The sequence below is a fragment of the Panthera onca genome, chromosome E2 (assembly GCF_046562875.1).
Source record: "Panthera onca isolate mPanOnc1 chromosome E2, mPanOnc1 haplotype 2, whole genome shotgun sequence".
In the NCBI taxonomy this organism is placed as follows: Eukaryota; Metazoa; Chordata; class Mammalia; order Carnivora; family Felidae; genus Panthera; species Panthera onca.
This window is the reverse complement of record NC_138353.1, coordinates 44,393,650-44,412,872: the sequence shown is the minus strand read 5'-3', so window position 1 is coordinate 44,412,872 and position 19,223 is coordinate 44,393,650. Positions and strand designations below refer to the sequence as shown.

At 39.7% G+C, this 19,223-nt stretch overlaps 2 protein-coding genes across 2 annotated transcripts in view; both read right to left on the bottom strand.

Moving 5' to 3' along the window:
- CYB5B (cytochrome b5 type B) overlaps positions 1–10,492 on the bottom strand; it is a 37,633-nt gene extending 27,141 nt beyond the window's left edge. Inside the window, exon 1 of the mRNA XM_060650307.2 lies at positions 10,236–10,492. Within this exon, the coding sequence (XP_060506290.1) occupies positions 10,236–10,397 (162 nt within the window). The 5' untranslated portion in view covers positions 10,398–10,492. The remainder of the gene's footprint in view (positions 1–10,235) is intronic.
- A 4,867-nt stretch (positions 10,493–15,359) lies between these two features.
- Positions 15,360–19,223, bottom strand: part of NIP7 (nucleolar pre-rRNA processing protein NIP7) — a 66,794-nt gene continuing 62,930 nt past the window's right edge. Inside the window, exon 6 of the mRNA XM_060650321.2 lies at positions 15,360–15,555. The gene's annotated coding sequence lies outside the window, so the exon portion shown is untranslated. The remainder of the gene's footprint in view (positions 15,556–19,223) is intronic.

Here is a 19,223-nt window from a genome sequence, read left to right as displayed (position 1 = left end):
TGGCACAATAAAAAAATAATAAAGCTAAGTTTACATACCTATAATTAATATCAGCCAAAAATTTACTTTCATCTGAATCACAGCAAAACAAAACAAGTGAAACCAAGAGTTCCAGGGTTAACTTGAATAATCTAGATTGGTGGCCTACACTATTGAAATCTATTGGACAATCATAAGTTTCTCCCTATTTTTATTCAGCGTAGCTAACGTAAGGCAGTACATATTTCCCCTTTTTTCCAGGACCTGCTTTACTTTTGAATCTCATATGAATTTACAAAAAATTATTTTGACTTGGATAGCCTTTGTAGTTTTCACACTAATGGATCTTGTCCCAGCTTTTATTATGTAAGCAATTACACATGGTTACAAATAAAATTTTTTAAATATACTACACAGCAATGAAGATCACAAACTTTCAAAAGGGATGAAACAATGACTGGGATCCATTCATTTCTCTCTCAATCCAGCAATAATCAAGTGAAATACTTCAAAGATACAAAGGAAATTTTGTGAAGTCCTCTGGTGAAGGATTTTAGTCAGTTCATTTGTCTAAAGAATCTTCCTTAAGTTCATTTCCTATGTATTACTGAAAAGAGGACAGAAAATTTATGTTGTAATACACAAAAGAGAGAGAACGAATTACTAACAGAAAATGCACTTCTAGGGCACCTGGGTGGCTCAGTCAGTTAAGTGTCCGACCTTTGGTTTCAGCTCAGGTCATTATCTCGCGTTCTCATGGGTTCAAGCCCTGCGCTGGGCTCTGTGCTGACAGTGCAGAGCCTGGATGGGATTCTCTCACTCTCTCCCTCTCTCTCTGCCCCTCCCCTACTCATGCTGTCTCTGTCTCTGTCTCTCTCTCTCTCTCTCAAAGTAAATAAACTTAAAAAAAATTTTTTTTTAATGTTTATTTATTTTTTTGAAAGAGAGAGACAGAGTGCAAGAGGGGGAGGGGCAGAGAGAGAGGGAGACACAGAATCTGAAGCAGGCTCCAGGCTCTGAGTTGTCAGCACAGAGCCCGACGCAGGGCTTGAAACCATGAACCATGAGATCATGACCTGAGCCGAAGTTGGACACTCAACCGACCGAGCCACCCAGGCGCCCCAATAAACTTTTAAAAAATAAAAAAGTAAAGAAAATGCACTTCCGGACTACTAATTCTATGCAAAGGATGGAGGACAGATGGTAGAAAAGAAGAGAACGGGAGTAATGACAGTAATGGAATAAAAATCATGATGGGAAGAAATTACACAAATTCTCTGTGAGTGGAAATCCCTTAATGATGTCATAAAAATGTAACAATAGGGATATGCTAAGGACCACCTGACCAGAAGCATTAAGATTTCAGAAGCTGCAAAATTAGGCCAGGTGATAAGATCAAAATAAGATGTGGAGGCTGAGATTTTGGAGAGGACAATAACCACTTTCTAAACAACAGTCTAACAGTGCAGAGAAACAGGATAGACCTGAACGGTGAACAGGGGGAAATGGTGCGGGTCCACAGCATTTGGATTAGAAAGAACCTAGTAAGGCAGAGGTGCCATCCAGGAGAGACTAACTTGATGGTTGCCAGAAAGGGTGTAACCCTGGCAGTCACCACTACCCAGGGTCCAAATTTCAGGTCTGCAGATCCAAACATAACTTATCCATGCTAGAATAAATCTCACTGCTACAGATTCTCAAAATTCCTTAGGTATCTTCATAATATTCATTTATTACGATTGCAATTATTTATTTGATGTCTTTGTTCATCTGTTAGACTATAATCTCCATAAGAAAAAGAACCATGGTGGGGCGCCTGGGTGGCTCAGTCGGTTCAGCATCTGACTTCAGCTCAGGTCATGATCTCACGGTTTGTGAGTTCGAGCCCCATGTCCGTGCATCGGGCTCCGTGCTGACAGCTCAGGGCCTGGAGCCTGCTTCGGACTCTGTGTCTCCCTCTCTCTCTGCTCCTCCCCTGCTCACACTCTGTCTCTCTCTCAAAAATAAATAAAAATTAAAAAAATGTTTTTAATAAAAAAAAAAAAGAAAAGGGACCATGGTTGTCTTTTTCATGGCTGTATTCTAGAACATTGGATGCCTGGAACACAGTGAGATCTAGAGAGCCCTCACTCTGTCCTCCTTCCCTCCCATTTCCCCTCTCCCCCTCTTTTCCTCTCGGGCATGTATGCCACACCCATGCCCACAAGCAAACGAATAAATGAAAGTCCATTTGTTCATCCAGGGCATCTCACCTGGACAGTGTTAGAGATTAAATTCTGCCTCATTTGATTTCTAGCTTTCCCTAGGACTAACCACTTGAAACTACTCACGGAAAGAAAAGTCTTCTTCCTATAGATTTGTTCATTTCGTAAGTTAGAGGACAACCAAATTGTACTTTCTTTTAACCAATTCTGGTAAGAACTGGTATTAGTCAGGCTCTGAAGCTTTCAGGGGTACCCTCAGTACCCTGCTATCAAACCAAGTCTGCATTCTCAGTCTTTAAGGCAAGATTACTCTCTACCTTGTGTGACAATTACCTGTGCACAGATCTCATTCTCCCTTACAAGTCCAAGACATCATTTTTTTTAAGTTTATTTATTTTGAGAGAGAGACACCGAGAGAGAGAGAGAGAGAGAGAGAGAGAGAGAGAGGGAGAGAGAGAGACAGAGACACAGAGTGAGAGAAAAACCCAAGCAGGCTCCGCCCATCACTGCGAAGCCCGTTGTCATGGGGCTCAAACCCACGAACTATGAGATCATGACCTGAGCCAAAATCAAGAGTCAGACGTTCAACCGACCGACTCAACCAGGTGCCCCCAGGTCCAAGACATCTAATTCACCTTTACATCTTCAGAGCATCTGCCACTTAGCACCCAAAAGATGCTACAAGGAACAAATACATTTTATTATTTTTTTAAATAAGTTTACTATTAATAAAAATAACCTCAATCAACCAACCAATGGTCCTTAACATTCAGCTCTTTATAAGTCTTCATATGCATTACCTGTATTAATTGTCCTAATTCTGTGGAGTAGGTACTGTTATCTCTATTTTACAGATGGGAAAGGGCCTTTGCAGAGCTATTTGCCCACAGTTACACAACTATTAGGTAAAGCACAAAACTGAACCAAACACTTGGCCCCCAAAGCCAGCATCCAGACATTACAATTATATTTCATACACACAAAGAACAAAATTTCCTTTAAAAAAACAAAAAACAAAAAAACACTGTTATGAAAATGAAAAGGCAAAATACAGATGGGGAGAAAAAAGTCATGATACGTATAAGGTTAACCCTTACACGATGTGGGGGTTGGGGTGCTGTCAAACCCATCCCCCACACAGCTGAAAATCTGTATATAATTTTGGACTCTCCAAATACTTAACTACTAATAGCCTACTGTTCACCAGAAGCTTTACCAATAAGATAGTCAATTAACACATAATCTGTATGTTATATGTATTATACACTGTGTTCTTACAATAACACAAACTAGAGAAAAGAAAGTGTATTAAGAAGATCATGGGGTGCCTGGCTGGCTCACTCAGTAGAGCTTGTGACTCTTGATCTCAGGGTCATGAGTTCAAGACCCACACTGGGCATGCAGCCTACTTCAAAAAAAAAAAAAAAAAAAAGATCATAAGAGAAATTACTATATATAAAAAAAAAAAAAAAAAAAAAAATCATGTGTAAATGGACCCATGCAATTCAAATCCGTTATTCAAAGGTCAACTGTATCTGAAAGGACTTGCATCCAGAATGTATGAAGAATGTTTTTAAGTCAATAAGAAAACAATCCAATTATAAATAGGCAAGATTGAACAGACACCTTACAAAAACCCATACAAATGGCCAATCACACCCTGATGACACTCAACATCATTAGTCATCAAGGAAATGTAAGTTAAAACCACAAATTCTATACTAGCACACACCCATTAGAATGGTTAAAGTAAAATGACAAATACCATGTGTCAATGAGGGTGTGGAGAAACTGGAAAATTCATACGTTGCTGGTGGGAATATAAAGTGATATAGACAGTTTGAGAAAAGGCCTGACGTTGCTTAAAAAGTTAAAAAAAAAAAAAAAAGTATGACCCAGCAATCTCACTTTTTATTTAACCAAGAGGAAAGAAAATACGTGTCCACACAAAGCCTGGTACATGAACTCTCACAGCAGTTTTATTCACAATAGCCAAAAAATGGAAACAACCCAAATTTCAATCAACAGGTGAACAGATAAATTTCAGTACAATCATACAATGAAATGAACACATAAAATTAAAATAAGATAAAAAGCAATAAATAGGAACTGCTGATACAGAAGAAAAACACAGATATGTGAAGCTAAAGACACTAGACACAAAAAAGTGATACCGCTGTTCTAGAATGTTAGAAATCAAATCAATGGTTGTACAAGAACAGAGTGACAGATACATTCTATATACTGTGATGGTGATTTCACAGGTGAGACATTTGTCAAAACTCACTGAACTCTACATATAAAATCTGTACATTTTTTATAATGGTTATTCATTCTTGAGAGAGAGGGAGAGAGGGAGAGAGGGAGAGAGCGGGAGAGAGAGAGAGGATGAGCAGGGAGGGGCAGAGGGAGAGAAGGACACAGAATCCAAAACAGGCTCCAAGCTCTGAGCTGTCAGCACAGAGCCCGACGCAGGGCTTGAACTCACAAGCCGTGAGATCATGACCTGAACCAAAGTTGGATGTTTAAATGACTGAGCCACCCAGAAGCCCCTATATTCTGTAATTTTATTCTATGTACATTCGATCTCCTTCCCTTAGGAGAGGGGAAAAAAAAAACCTAGAAAAATATTAATAACCCAAATGTTTATCAATAGGAGACTGCTTAAACAAATTCTAGTCCATACAACAAATTCTATAAATAGGGAAGTATTCCAGGAAGGGATATGTAAAGATTCTGAAGATTTACACTTAAGTGAGAAAGGCAAAGCACAGATCAATGAGGATGTTATGTTAGCTTTGGGGTAAAAAGAGTGGGAGTGACCACATTTACTTTTGCTTGTATATGCAAAACAAAACTCTGGAAGGATACACAAACAACGGTAGTTAAATTTAAGAGGCAGTAGAACTGGGCAGATGGAAAGAAGGCTTTTTTCACAGTGTACCCGTATACCCTATTTAAAAAAAAAATTACCTGGGCACCAGAAAAAGGTACCTGCTCTAAACTTCATCACATTCCCAATCATTCCAAATTAGATCTAAAATGTGAAAGAAGGTAGCATAAAACAGACCTAATTCCATACTCAGCAGCCTGGGGCAAATCCTAATGTAATAGGCCTACACAGATCAGGGGTGCCCCGGGTGGCTCATTCGGTTGAGCGTCTGACTTCAGTTCAGGTCATGATCTCAAGGTTCGTGGGTTTGAGCTCTGTGTTGGGCTCTGTGCTGACAGCTCAGAGCCTGGAGCCTCCTTCAGATTCTGTGTCTCCTCTCTCTGCCCCTCCCCAACTCACTCTGTCTCTCAAAAATAAATAAATGTAAAAAAAAAAACACACACAAAAAAACCCAGATCAATTAATAGATACTATAATTTCGTTAAAGAATACTATGATTGGGGCATCCAGCTGGCTCCGTTGGAGCATGCGTCTCAAACTATAATTCTATTTCCCTATTTATTTGTACATATTTGTATATATTGGTATATGCACAGAAGATGTAGAACAATTCAAACAAATTCTTGGAATTGAAAGTTTTACTTTCTTCCATTCTGTGTTGCTTTTCCCTCCAACCTTTTCTTGACTTCTTGGCCAAAATAATCTACTTGAAAAATAAAGTGCTTTCTTGTTGGGATGAGCACTGGGTGTTGTATATAAGCCAGTTTGACAATAAATTATAGTAAAAGAAAAAGAAAAAGAAAGTGCTTTAATGTCACCCCCATCTTAAAAGGCTTCAGTGGTTTTCCAATACATTTAGGATCAAATTCTACCTACCCTGCCTGGCCCGGCTCCCACCCACCTCTCTGGCCGTTCTTGCCCTTCATTCACTACCCCAATGGCCACAGCTGCTTTCGGTCCCCCTGACGGACCAAACTCTCACTTGCCTCTGCAAATACTGTGGGAATGCTCTTTTCTCTAGTCTTCCCAACTAGTTCCTTCTCCTCAGCTCAGTTACCTCACAGAAGTTACCTCACAGAAGCTTTCCAGAAAGCTCTTATTAAAGTACATCTCCCCACCACCCCCAATTTTCTTTCTCAACTCCTATTTGGTTTCCTTCAAAGAAAACACCATCATTGAACCTTTGTCTCCTTTGGTTTTGTCTCCCGTGGAAGAGGAGCTTCAAGAGGACAGAACCATGTTTACTTTTATATGCCACCAGGACCTAGTACCACAGCACCTGACAGTCAGCACCTACACTGTGGAACGAGTAAAATGCTATCCCATCTGTAGGCAAGTCCTAAGGTAGTATTCCCACTCATGACCACGGTCACTAAAAAATACATACAAAACCTCAAAATATCACAATGTGTTATTTTAAGTTATTCTTTTCAGTAATGGTTATTTATACATAAGACAATGGCGCCCAAACTTTTCTTACCTGTGATACACGGCACGAAAATTAGAATACTGACTGAAACCAAGGCTCACAAAATCATACCGACCCTTGCGAAGGGAGTTGTACTTTGTTATTTTCTAGCCCAAGTCATAAGACAGTATAACCATTTTTCTGTGACTTTACTACTAAACAGCGCAAAGACAAAGATGTGTACTACTGCAAGGTTCTGGGTTTTCATTAATGATTTCAGTAAGTCAAACCCATACCACTAATTCAAAAATGCAAAATTAATGTTAGGGGACGGATAATTCAATTACATTACCAATTCTAAATCATCACATTCAAACTCCAGAATAACATTATAAACATATTCATTTAAAAAAAAAAAAAGCAACCTACAGACACAGGATATTCAGATTAGGGACCTCTTTCTAAGGAGAAGCCCCGAAGTATTTCAATTATAAGAAGGATGAGAGCCGATACAGGTCCTCCCACCTCATCTAACAGCAATCCTATTCTTCCAGACCTGCAGGCCAAAAACTTTGGTGCCATCTTTGACTTCTCTCACTCCTCAAATCCACTGCATCATCAAATCCTATTGGCTCTACCATCAAAATACATCCCGAATCTGATACTTCTCACCATCCCCCATTGCCACCAGCCTGGTGCAAGCTACCACCCCTCGCCCAAATTACTACAATAGCCTCCTTCCTAACTGGACTCCTCAATGTGGCTTTTGCCCTCCTTCAGTCTCTTCTAAACATTGCAGAGGGATACCATTAAACCATGAAGTCACATCATGTCACTCCTCTGCTCCAGTTTGAGTTCCTCTCCTAAAAGTCAAAATCTTTCATGAAGCCTACAGAGCTGTGCTTGATCTGCCCTCACCTGATCATACAGACCTCACCTACTACTCTCCAGCCACTACAGCCTCCCTCACTTGTCCTCCCAACACTAGACATACTCCCACCTCAAGGCCTTTGAACTTGCTCCCTCTGCCACTCCCACTCTTCCTGCAGATATCCACATGGTTAGCTCCCTTAAACTTCCTTCTGGCCTTTACTCTAGTCATTCTCTTAATAAAACCAACTCTGGCCATCATACCTAAAATTTCAACCCCTCACCCTCACACCTTCATTCCATATACATCCACAGTCCTCTTCTCTGCTTTATTTTTCTTCTTAGAACCTACCACTACCTAACACAGCACACATTGTATTTACTCTGCTTAATGTCCACTCCCCATCGACTAATCTGCATGAGGGCATAAATAGGGCATATCCACTGCTGTCTCCTCAGCACCTACAACAGTATCTGGCACATAACAGACACCTGATAAATATTTGAATGAGAAAATAAATGAATGAACAGGCTTGGAATGAGCAAGATAATAGGAACAGAGAAGACAGATCAGGTAAGTAAGAAGAGTTAATTGCAGGTAAAGATCTGTGGCTCAAATTTCACCTGTGATGTTTCTAGCTCCATCAACATGTGGGAACCCGGTCAGCAGCCACTACTCAAGGTTGAACTAATGTTCAATCTTGAACTAACATCCACTACAAGCACTGAATGTTTCTTCAAGTTCATTATGTATTCTAAGTCAATCAAGAAGAAATTTGGGAGAGGAGCACTTGGCTGGCTCAGTCAGAGGAGCACATGACTCTTGGTCTTGGGGTGGTGCATTTGAGCCCCATGCTGGGTGTGGAGATTACATACATAATACATAAATGACAATTTGGGGGAAATGAAACCACAAATGAAAAACATCACCTACCGTTATGAATTATGCTTTAACACGCTACCACCCACAACTGAAACTTACAATGAGGCATATGCCTAAGGACCTAAGGCCAGAATTTTGAAGTAATGCTATGTAGACAAGAGAAATCAAGGGATCTATCTAAACCAGATTCTGCCACTAATCAAATGTATGACTAAAATCTCTGTGAACCTGTTTCCCACCCTGTTAACATAAGGATCACTACATCCAAGTCACTCTCAACTAGTCATCCGAGGATGAAGTAATGGGAAAGTACTTTTAAAGTACTATTTTAAAAGCATAAAAGGCCATACCCCATACAAATACAAGTTACTAAATTCTAAGATGTTAACTTACTGGCCATTAAGAAGATTTATTAAAAACAACGTCCTTTTGGGAAACTTCACATTTCAAAACTTTTTATAGATTTATAAATCAGGATCTAGGGGCATCTGGGTGGCTCAGTTAAGCAACTGACTGTGGCTCATGTCATGCTCTCACAGTTTGTGGGTTCGAGCCCCACAGCAGGCTCTGTACTGTCAGCTCAGAGCCTGGAGTCTGCTTTGGATTCTGTGTCCCCCCCCCCCACCCCTCCCCTGCTTGCACTGTCTCTCTCCCACTCTCTCAAATATAAATAAACATTAAAAAAAAAAAAAATTAAATAGGGGCACCTGGGTGGCTCAGTCGGTTAAGCGGCCGACTTCAGCTCAGGTCATGATCTCGCGGTCCGGGAGTTCAAGCCCTGCGTCGGGCACTGTGCTGACAGCTCAGAGCCTGGAGCCTGTTTTGGATTCTGTGTCTCCCTCTCTCTGACCCTCCCCCGTTCATGCTCTGTCTCTCTCTGTCTCAAAAATAAATAAACGTTAAAAAAAAAAATTAAATAATCAGGATGTAGTGATTTCTCCCCTAGGCTCCAAATTAAGAAAATATATATTTTACTAGCATACTTGCTTCACAAAACAACTAACAGAAATGAAGTTTTTCTCAGTTACAACAAGGTTATACTGCACAAGAATTTCCAAAGAATTAACCTCAAGATTATTAATCTATTACTCAACATGATACACATCAAAAAAATGTATATGTTAATATGTATATATATAAATACCTCAAAGTGTCAAGGATTGGGGTGGGAGCAATGACTGCCAAGGAGCAAGAGAGAACTTTTTAGGATGATGGAAATGCTCTGTCTTAATTGGGATTTTGATCACATGGGTGAATGCATTTGTCAAAACTCATCAAACTGTACATTTTAAATGGGCACATATTGTATGTCAATTACACCTCAATAAAGTTAGTTTAGACACATTAAAAGTCTATCCTATTCCCTTAAACTAAAAAAAAAAAAAAAAAAATCACTCAGTTGCACCATGGTCTCAAGAACTTGCATAATGAGATCTATTGCAACAGGTTTGAAGATTTAACAAAGAGGATGTCAATGGCCAAAAAAGTCAACTCATGACCTTCCGGCCTCAGGGTTAACTCAAATTAGAAAAAAATAAAAGCAGCATAATCAGGGGGTAAAAATGTCAGCTTCTTATAAAAACCAAAAATGCTATTAGTTAGAAAGACACAGTGGAAATAGCACAGGTTTGGAGCCTTTCAAACCTAGGTTAGAATGGTTATAGGCTGTTAAGCGTGTGACCTTGAGAGCCCTCAGTCTGGAGGCTCAGTTTCCCTTTCTGTAAAATGGGAATAATGATGGCTTAATAGTTTGTCCTAGGGCATAGTTAAGTGCTCAGTGTATGATATGCAATTCATGATACTAATGAAGACCGGAATTTAGCGCTGGCATGCAGATCTAAGACCCCTCGGTTTTCGTCTAGGGGAATCGTGGCCACTTATCGCCCTCCGCCAGGCTTCATTTCCCTCCATACATATCCACCCTGCTGCTTCTCTAGTCCAGACCGCCCCTCTCCCGTGCAGTTCCCAGGGCCTGCGCCCCACCTCCCGGGCCCCCACCTCGTTAAGGAAACGGGTAATATCGTAGACTCGCCCATGGATCACCAGCCATATCTCCTTCATGGAGTTGTGCTTCGCCACCTCCTCCAATCGATAATAGGTGACGGAGGTCTCGACCCCTTGCCCTCTCCCATCGTTGCCGCTTGCTTCCACAGTCGCCATTGGGCCTGAGACACCTCTTCTCCACCACTAACCCGGTTTCCAAAGCTAACTTCCTCGAGGCTGGCCCTGAGCTCAGCTCTCCCCGGCTTCCGTAACCAGGGCCGTCGGTGGGCTCCTGGCAACAGCCAATCATGCTCCCGGATAGTTCCTGGTTCGTTTTCTTTTCACCAATGAAACAACGGATTCAGTTTTAAGTTCCACCCACCCCTCGCCCGATCCTTGGAGCGTAGGCCTGGTTCGAGGTCCGACTAACCAATCAGAATCGCCCATCCCTCCAATCTCACCAATCACATGCAGAGATTTTGCAAAGACGCCTAACGGAGACGGATAGACAGGTGTTAAGCAAGAGAGGTTTCACCTTCACTCCGCGTTGCCGCCTGCACAGTGTGGGAAGAGGAGGCAAAGTCTCCATTTTCCTGTTTCCTTCCCCTTCCCTTCCTTTCGCCGTGGACCTCTTGAGTCACACGAAGCTTGTTTTCCCCCACCTCTTGCGCGGCCTGTATTTCAGGGCGGGTCTACATCTTTGTTTGCAGTCTTCAGACTGATCTGTTGTTGCCCGTCTAAGTCTCATGTTCCTAACCAATAAAATGAGCAAGATAACCTCATCCCTGCAGAGAAGTTTGGCCGATTAAGTGAGGGAGTGTATCTCTACAGCGCTTGGCACAGTAATCATAACATAAATAACAGCAGTGCTAGAAAAAAGGGGGGGGGGGCATAATTGGCCTAAGGCCATGGACAGGTAGGGTATGGCGTATCCCAAGTTTCTGACAGTACTGAGAATCTGACTTTGTTATACATCAATTATATCTTAAAGTTGGGAAAGGAGATCTGATTTTTTTTTTTAAACGTTTGTTTATTTTTGAGAGAGAGAAAAAGAGAAGGAACAAGCGGAGGAGGGGAAGAGAGAGACAGAGGAAGACGCAGAATCCAAAGCAGGCTCAGTGCTGTCAGGGCAAACCCTGGCATGGGGCTCGAACCCATGAACCGTGGGATCACAAGAACTGAAGTCGGAAGCTTTACCGACTGAGCCACCCAGGCGCCCAGGAGATCTGAATTTTAAACAAATTATTTGGTGATCAGAACATAGCTATGCTATTTTCGTTCCCATGTGTCATAAAATAAAATTCACCTCAACTGTTCCCAGCAAGATGTCCCAGCATTTTGGAGTTCCAGCCTGGTTGATGTGCATTATCCTAAACTACTCTTTTTTAACTGCCATCACAACTGACATGTAATGTCATTTTCATCATGTCACTCTCCCAGACTCTCCACAATCCATCCCAACCTCTTTTACTAATATTTTCCACCATTCCTTTTATAAGACTTGTGTGCCAGCCACTGACTCCTAAATCTGCTGGTAAGAAAACCATTTCTGTGATCAGATCAGATCCACCCACCTTCTTCCTTCCAAAGCCTACTCACTTTGAATTCCTGGGATTCTTTTTCACAAATTCTCCTGCCATTCCAAGCTCCAGTGGTCCCATCTCCTTACAGTACCTCAACATATTACTATTTCAGGAATCCCCTGTATCTGTAAATCTTAACTTCCCATAGTTACCTCCCAGATGAGACTGAATCATGAGAGAAATCCCATATGACTCAGGCTATTCCACAAACTACATTCTAATATTTACCTTCATTTCAGAGATATTTACTGAACATTTACTGTGCCACAAGTACTGTGATAGGCTCTGTGACAGTAAGATAACATAAGAAACAAGACTTTCGAAAGAAACAAAAATATTTACGTCTACATAAATTTATCATGGCAAGAGGAATTAGGATCACAATTTAGCTCATGACCTGAGCTAAAATCAAGAGTTGGACAGTTAATCAACGGAGCCACCCAGTTGCCACAAAGTGTTTTTTAAATTAATATTTAAATTTCCATTTTAGAATTTCAAACAGGTACATTGAAAGAATAATAAAATGAACTCCCACGTACTTTTAACTTAGATCTACTAATTGTTAATATTTTTCCATATGTGATTTCTTCCATATCAAATAATGTTAATAATGTTGTTATTAATAATGTTAGACCAAAAATAAATAAATAAATAATGTTAGACCATTTCAGAACAAGTTGCAGATGCTATGACCCTTTACCTTCAAATAATTATGTATCTCCTAAGAATAAGAACGTACTGTTATGTAACCCTAGTATGATTTTCAAATTCAGGGAATTAATATTCATACAAATCCTGGATCATGTATTGTATTTACTTATGTCTCCTTAGTGTCCTTGAATCAGGTACATTTCTTCAGTCTTTTACTTTGAAAACCTTGACTTTAAAATTTAAAAATTATTTTAGAGAGCGAGAGCAGGGGAAGGGGCAGAGGGAGAGAGCAAGAATCTTAAGCAGACACCATGCTCAGTGCAGAGCCCAATGTTGGGCTCAATCCCACAACCCTGGGATCATGACCTGGGCCAAAACCCAAGAGTCAGATGCTCAATCAACTGAGCCACCCAGGCACCCCAAGACACTGACATTTTTTGCAAGTATGACCTGAGATTGAATTGGATTCAGAAAAATATTGTGGCCTAAATGTATTGATTATAAGTTCATGTTCACAATTACCATGTGTTAGCCAGAAAGTCCAGCTGGGAAGCCCTGCCCCTGCCACTCACAAACTTAGTAATATTAGGCAGCTTTCTTGATCTCTTTTTTTCCCAAGTGAATACCCAACTGTTCCAACACCATTTGGTGAAAACATAATTCCCCAATGAATTGTTTTCCTGTCTTTCTTGAAAGTGCCTTGTCCATATAAGTGTGGGTCTTTTACTGAACTTTCTAGTCCGTTCCAGTGATTTGTCTGTCCTAATGCCAATTCCACACTGTCTTGATTACTATAGTTTTGTAGTAAGACTTGTAAATCCTTCAGTTTTGCTCTTATTTTTCAAAATTGTTTCTGCTATTTTAAATCTTATGTATTTCCATATAAATTTTAAAATCAGTTTGTTGAACCAAGTAAAAAGTTAATGTCACCAGTGATAAATCATGTTGATAGCATGGTATGTGATGAGGAGACCACTTTATCACTATGACATTCTTCCCAAAAACCCACAACCGCAGTGTAAGCATGAGAAAAACATTAGGCAAGCCCAAATTGAGGGGCATTCAACAAAATACCTGACCAGTATCCTCAAAACTGTCAAGCTTATTAAAAACATAATAAAACAAGGAAACACTTAGAAATTGTCATACACCTAAGTAGACTAAGGATATGTGACAACTAAATGCAATGTAATATCCTGGGTTGAATCGTAGAACAAAAAAAAGAACATTAGGGAAAAAAACAGTGAAATCCAGGTAAAGTAACTAATGTGCCAGTGTTGATTTCTTAGTTTTTACAGATGTACGATAGTAAATGTAAGATGTTAATATTATGGGAAGCTGTCTGAGGGGTAAACAAGTACACTCTGTACTATTTTTGCAATTTTCTTGTAAATCTAAAATTATTTTTAAATCAGCCTGTTAATTCTATAAATCAGCTTATAGACGAACATATAGAGATAAACATATTAACAGCCTTGACTCTCCCAATCCACAAACGTGGTATACTGCTTCATTATTTGAATCTTATTTTAATTTGTAGTTGTTGGCATAAAGGTCTTTTGCATCTTTTGTTAAATTTATTCCTAAATGTTTTACAAATGGGAGTTATTTCAGTTTTCAATTGTTTGCAGCTATAACAGAGAAATATAATTGATTTTGTACATTGACTTAGTATCCTGTGATCTTGCTAAATTCACTTAGAGTTCTAGTGGTTGTTTTGTATATTTCTTAGAATAACTTATGTAGCAATCATGTTATCTGCTAATGAGACAATTTTACTTCCTCCTTTCTAATCTGTGTATTTTTTTTCTTGCCTTATTTCACTGGCTGTGACTTCTAGTACAACATTAAATAAAAACGGTGAAATTAGCATCCTTGCCTTGTTCCCAAATGTAGGAGGAAAGCATTCAACTCTTCCATGAATAAATATGATATTGTCTATAGGTTTTTCAGTTGATGTCCTTCATCAGAAACAAGGCAGAATTCCCCTAGATTCCTAGTTTCCTATTTTTTTTTTTATCATAAAAGGATATTGAATCCTGTCAAATATATATATTTTGCATCTTTTGGGATGATCATATGATTTTTCCTCCTTTGTTGTGTTAATACGGTGAATTACTTTGAATGGTTTTCAAAAACTTAACCATCTTTGGGGCACCTAGGTGGCTCAGTTGGTTAAGCATTCGACTTCGGCTCAGCTCATGATCTCACGGTTCATGAGTTGGAGCCCCACGTCAGGCTCTGTGCTGACAGCTCAGAGCCTGGAGCCACATTCAGATTCTGTGTCTCCCTCTCTCTTTGCCCCTCCCCTGCTCACTCTCTGCCTCTCTCTCTGTCTTTCAAAAATAAATAAGCATTTAAAAAAATGTTAAAAAACCATCTTTACATTCTTGGGATGAACTCCACTTGGTTATGATGTTAGCCTTTTCTATATATTGCCGGATTTAATTCACTAGTATTTTTTAAAGATCTTTGCATCTGGAGTGCCTGGGTGGCTCAGTCAGTTAAGTGTCCGACTCTTGATTTTGGCTAAGGTCATGGTCTCACAGTCGTGGGATTCAGCCCCATGTTGGGCTTCGCGGGCACTGAGTGTGGAGCCTGCTTGGGATTTTCTCTCTCTCTCTCAAAATAAATAAACATAAAAAAAAAATCTTTCCCTCTATATTCATGAGGAATATTGGCTGTAATTTTCTATTCTTGAATGCCCTTGATAGTTTTCTCCAAACTTTTTGATACTTACTGAGTTACTACAGCTAAGTACTGTGTCAACATGAGTATTAAACAAAGACTCAACACAGTGCCTGCCACAGAGAGTCCTCAGTAAATGCTGGCTATTTTGGTGTTATTGTTTCTAGATGCTATAAATAAGACCCACCTTCTAAAGAAACTTACTAAGAGAAAGGTGGCACATATAAAACATTTTTATTTATTATTATCGGGGTTCCTGGGTGGCTCAGTTGGTTAAGCATCCGACTTCGGCTCAGGTCATGATCTCACTACTCATGAGTTGGAGTCCCGCATCAGCTCTGTACTGACACCTCAAAGCCTGAAGCCTGCTTCAGATTCTGTCTCCGTCTCTCTGCCCCTTCTCTGCTTGTGCTCTGTCTCAAATATAAAATAAAACATTTAAAAAATATTTTTATTATTACTATTATTATTATTATTATTTTAAGTAGGCCTCATGCCCAGAGTGGAGCCCAACGCAGGGCTTGAATTCACAACTCTGAGATCAAGGCCTGAGCTGGGATCAAGAGGTGAATGCTTAACTAACTGAGCCATCCAGGCACCCCACCACATAAAACATTTTTAGCATTAACATTTTACTTTTGCTGTGTCATGTACTAGAAAATCTTCTCCCTGCTCTTCAGGGGCATGATCCAAAATTTATCACAGACAACAGTAGGATCAGTGTGTGAGTACTGCTCCAGGGAAGTCCTTATTTACCTTGCAAGCTCATTCTACTGTTTTTGTATAAATAGTGGAATTGGAACAGGAAATTCTCAAGGAAAACACTGTGCGTGCTCCATGTGAATAGAACAAGAAACAAGGATTCTGTCTCATTTTTTGCAGACATCAAATATACCTCCTGTGTTCTCATTCCTTCTTGCAGGGGCTGCAGGGGTCCCCTTTCCTGTTCCAGGCATGGAATACGATGAGGTGGCCCTCAAATTTGTTCTTGCCCTTCTCAATGTATTATGTTCCCCGCCAGAGGGAAGACAAACTCTTAAAGCCATCATAGTCCAACACTCTTCTTCCCTTCCTAGGGTCAAGCCTGGGTCATCCAGTGTCAGGGAAGCTTCAGGAAGTTGATGCAAAGTTAGAAGCCCATATCCTCCAGGGTATGGTTTTGGGGAGGGTTTGCTTGCAAGCATCCTAGAGTTGTTCCAACCCTCAGTTCAGCCAGACCTCCCTGGCCTGTTGGGTGGACCCTCCTGGAGCTAACCCAGGACCATCCTACTCAGTCTTATGCCATTGGGGCCCAACCCCCAACAGCCCAGCCCAGTCTCATTTCTAGAAATGAAAGAAACAATCCCTGTGTAAATAGCCATTAACAGGGATGCTTTTCTACCCTGGGTTGATTTTCCTGGCCTCAGAACACCAACTTTTTTTTTTTTCCTGCTGGTATATGTTAATTTATTCTTAACATGTAATAAATGCATTCACATGTTTCAAAAAGAAAAAAATGTGTGTATAAATAGATGTGTGTGTCTATTTATAATAATGTGTATATAAATATAAGCAAATTACCCTTCATATGGGATGTATTGATTTACACACCTACCCACAATGTGTGAGGATGTGTGCTTTTATAAAATCTTACCAATAGTGTGTGTGATCAATAGACCAATAAAACAAAACAGAGTCCTAAAATACAATCAATGTATTGTAGGGGCAATGTCCAGCTGGTTCATTTGGTAGACATGTGATTCTTGATCTCAGATTCATGAGTTCAAACCCCATGATGGGACTAGGGATTACTTTAAAAAAAGAATAGAAGATGCGGTAAAGGGGCGCCTGGGTGTCTCAGTCAGTTAAATGTCTGACTTCGGCTCAGGTCATGATCTCACGGTTTATGAGTTCGAGCCCCACATGGGGCTCTATGCTGATAGCTCAGAGCCTGGATCCTGCTTCAGATTCTGTGTCCCCCTCTCTCTCCCCTTCCCCCATTCATGCTCTGTCTCTCTGTCTCTCAAAAATGAATAAACGTTAAAAAAAATTAAAAAAAAAAAAAGAAGACAAGGTAAAAATGTTATCTTAAATCACTGAGGGAAGGGGGGGGGGGGGCTTTTACAGTGCTGAAACAAAATAATAATTAAATAATGTTTTTCCAGGAATTTTTCCAGAAAAAAATTCTGGAAAATAATAATTTGGCTACATATCCATTTGGCAGGAGAAACTCTAGCCTGATCAAAGATTTAAACATAAGAAATAAAGGAAAAAAAAAAAAAGACTATCGGGGAGCCTGGGTGGCTCAGTGGGTTAAGCGTCCGCCTTCGTCTTACGGTTTGTGATGATCTTACGGTTTGTGAGTTCGAGCCCCATGTCAGGCTCTGTGCTGACAGCTCAGAGCCTGGTGCCTGCTTTGGAGTCTATGTCTCCCTCTCTCTCTGCCCCTCTCTGCCCCTCATTCTGTCTCTCTCTCTCTCTCAAAAATAAATAAACATTAAAAAAAAATGATCATGTTTCCATAAACACAATTTCCTTTAGGATGGTTTTGCCCTAGGAATTCTCCAATTGTCTTTGGTCAATGGTCTTTATCCAGTCTGTTGAGGATGAGTAGCAAGGCACATAAAGTTACTTTGTGATTAGATTAACTGCTAATATATTTTTAAGATCCTCTTTATTAAGATATTATTTATGTGCACTAATATACTTTGTATTAACCATCATCCACATGTATTTAAGTAGAAACTTTCTCATGGGTGAGGCTGGAGAAGTAAACAATGGCTATGGATTAACTGATAATTTTTTTAAGATCTATTTATTTATTTCTGTGAGTAATCTCTACACCCAACATGAGGCCCGAACTCACAATCCCTAGATCAAGAGTCACATGCTATTCCAACTAAGCCAGCCAGGAGCCCCTAAATGGTACATTAAAATATTAAGATAAGGGACAGTAGAAGGGGCAATTTTTTAATTTAATTTTTTAAGTCCCTAATACATTCACATAGTTCAGAACTTAAAAAAAAAAAAGTAAACATCTCAATAAAAAGTCTCCTGCCCGCCTTTTCTCCCCATTTTCCATCCGCCCACCCCAGATGATTATTTAATAATTTTTGTGTGTAACCATCCTGAGTTTCTCCATGAAAATGCTAGTAAATATAAATATTTACACTTAGCTTACTCACTTTTATAGAAAAAGTAGCAAAAAAACATACAGTTCTGTATCTTGGTTTTTTTGTTTGTTTGTTTGACTTAATGACATCTTAGAAATGTTTACATACTAATACATAGATAGCTTCCTCATTTGGTTTTACAAGCTGGATAGTTTTCCATAGTTAATGTTCATTGTTTGATATGAATGTTTCATAATTTAACTGGTCTCCTACTGATGGAGATTTAGATTTCCAGTCTTTTGAAATTACGAACAATGCTGTAATTAATAACCTAGATCTTACAACATTATATACATGTAGAAGAAGAAATGGGACTTCTAGGTCAAAAGCATACACATTTGTAGGGTTAGCAATTTGCACCAGTTTATATTTTCACTGGCAATGATGTAAATGACTGCTTCCTCACACACCCACAGATAGAGTATGTTATCAAAGTGTTTGAATTTTACCAACCTGACATTTAACTTTAAAAAAAAATTTTTTTAAGTTTATTTATTTATTTTGAGAGAGAGAGAGAGAGAGTAAACATGAGTGGGGAAAGGGCAGAGGGAGAGGGAGAGAGAGAATCCCATACACAGAGCCTGACTTGGGGCTCGATCTCATGAATGGTGGGATCATGACCTAAGCCGAAACCAAGAGTCAAATGCTTAACCAACTGAGCCACCCAGGTGCCCCACAAATCTGGCATTTTAATAAATGATATCGCACTATAGTTTTGATTTGTGTTACTCTTCTTATGTGTGAGGTTGAACATCTATATAGTTAAGATTCAGAAAGGAATTTATCAACTTTCTATCTAGATCAACTCCTGAAAAATAATCCTAATAGCCAAGAATTTCTTTTGAGATGAGGTGTTTTATTTCCTACATGCCAAGCATGAGTCTACCTTAGGGGATATTCCCTCTACCTGGAATGGTCTCCCACTCTGA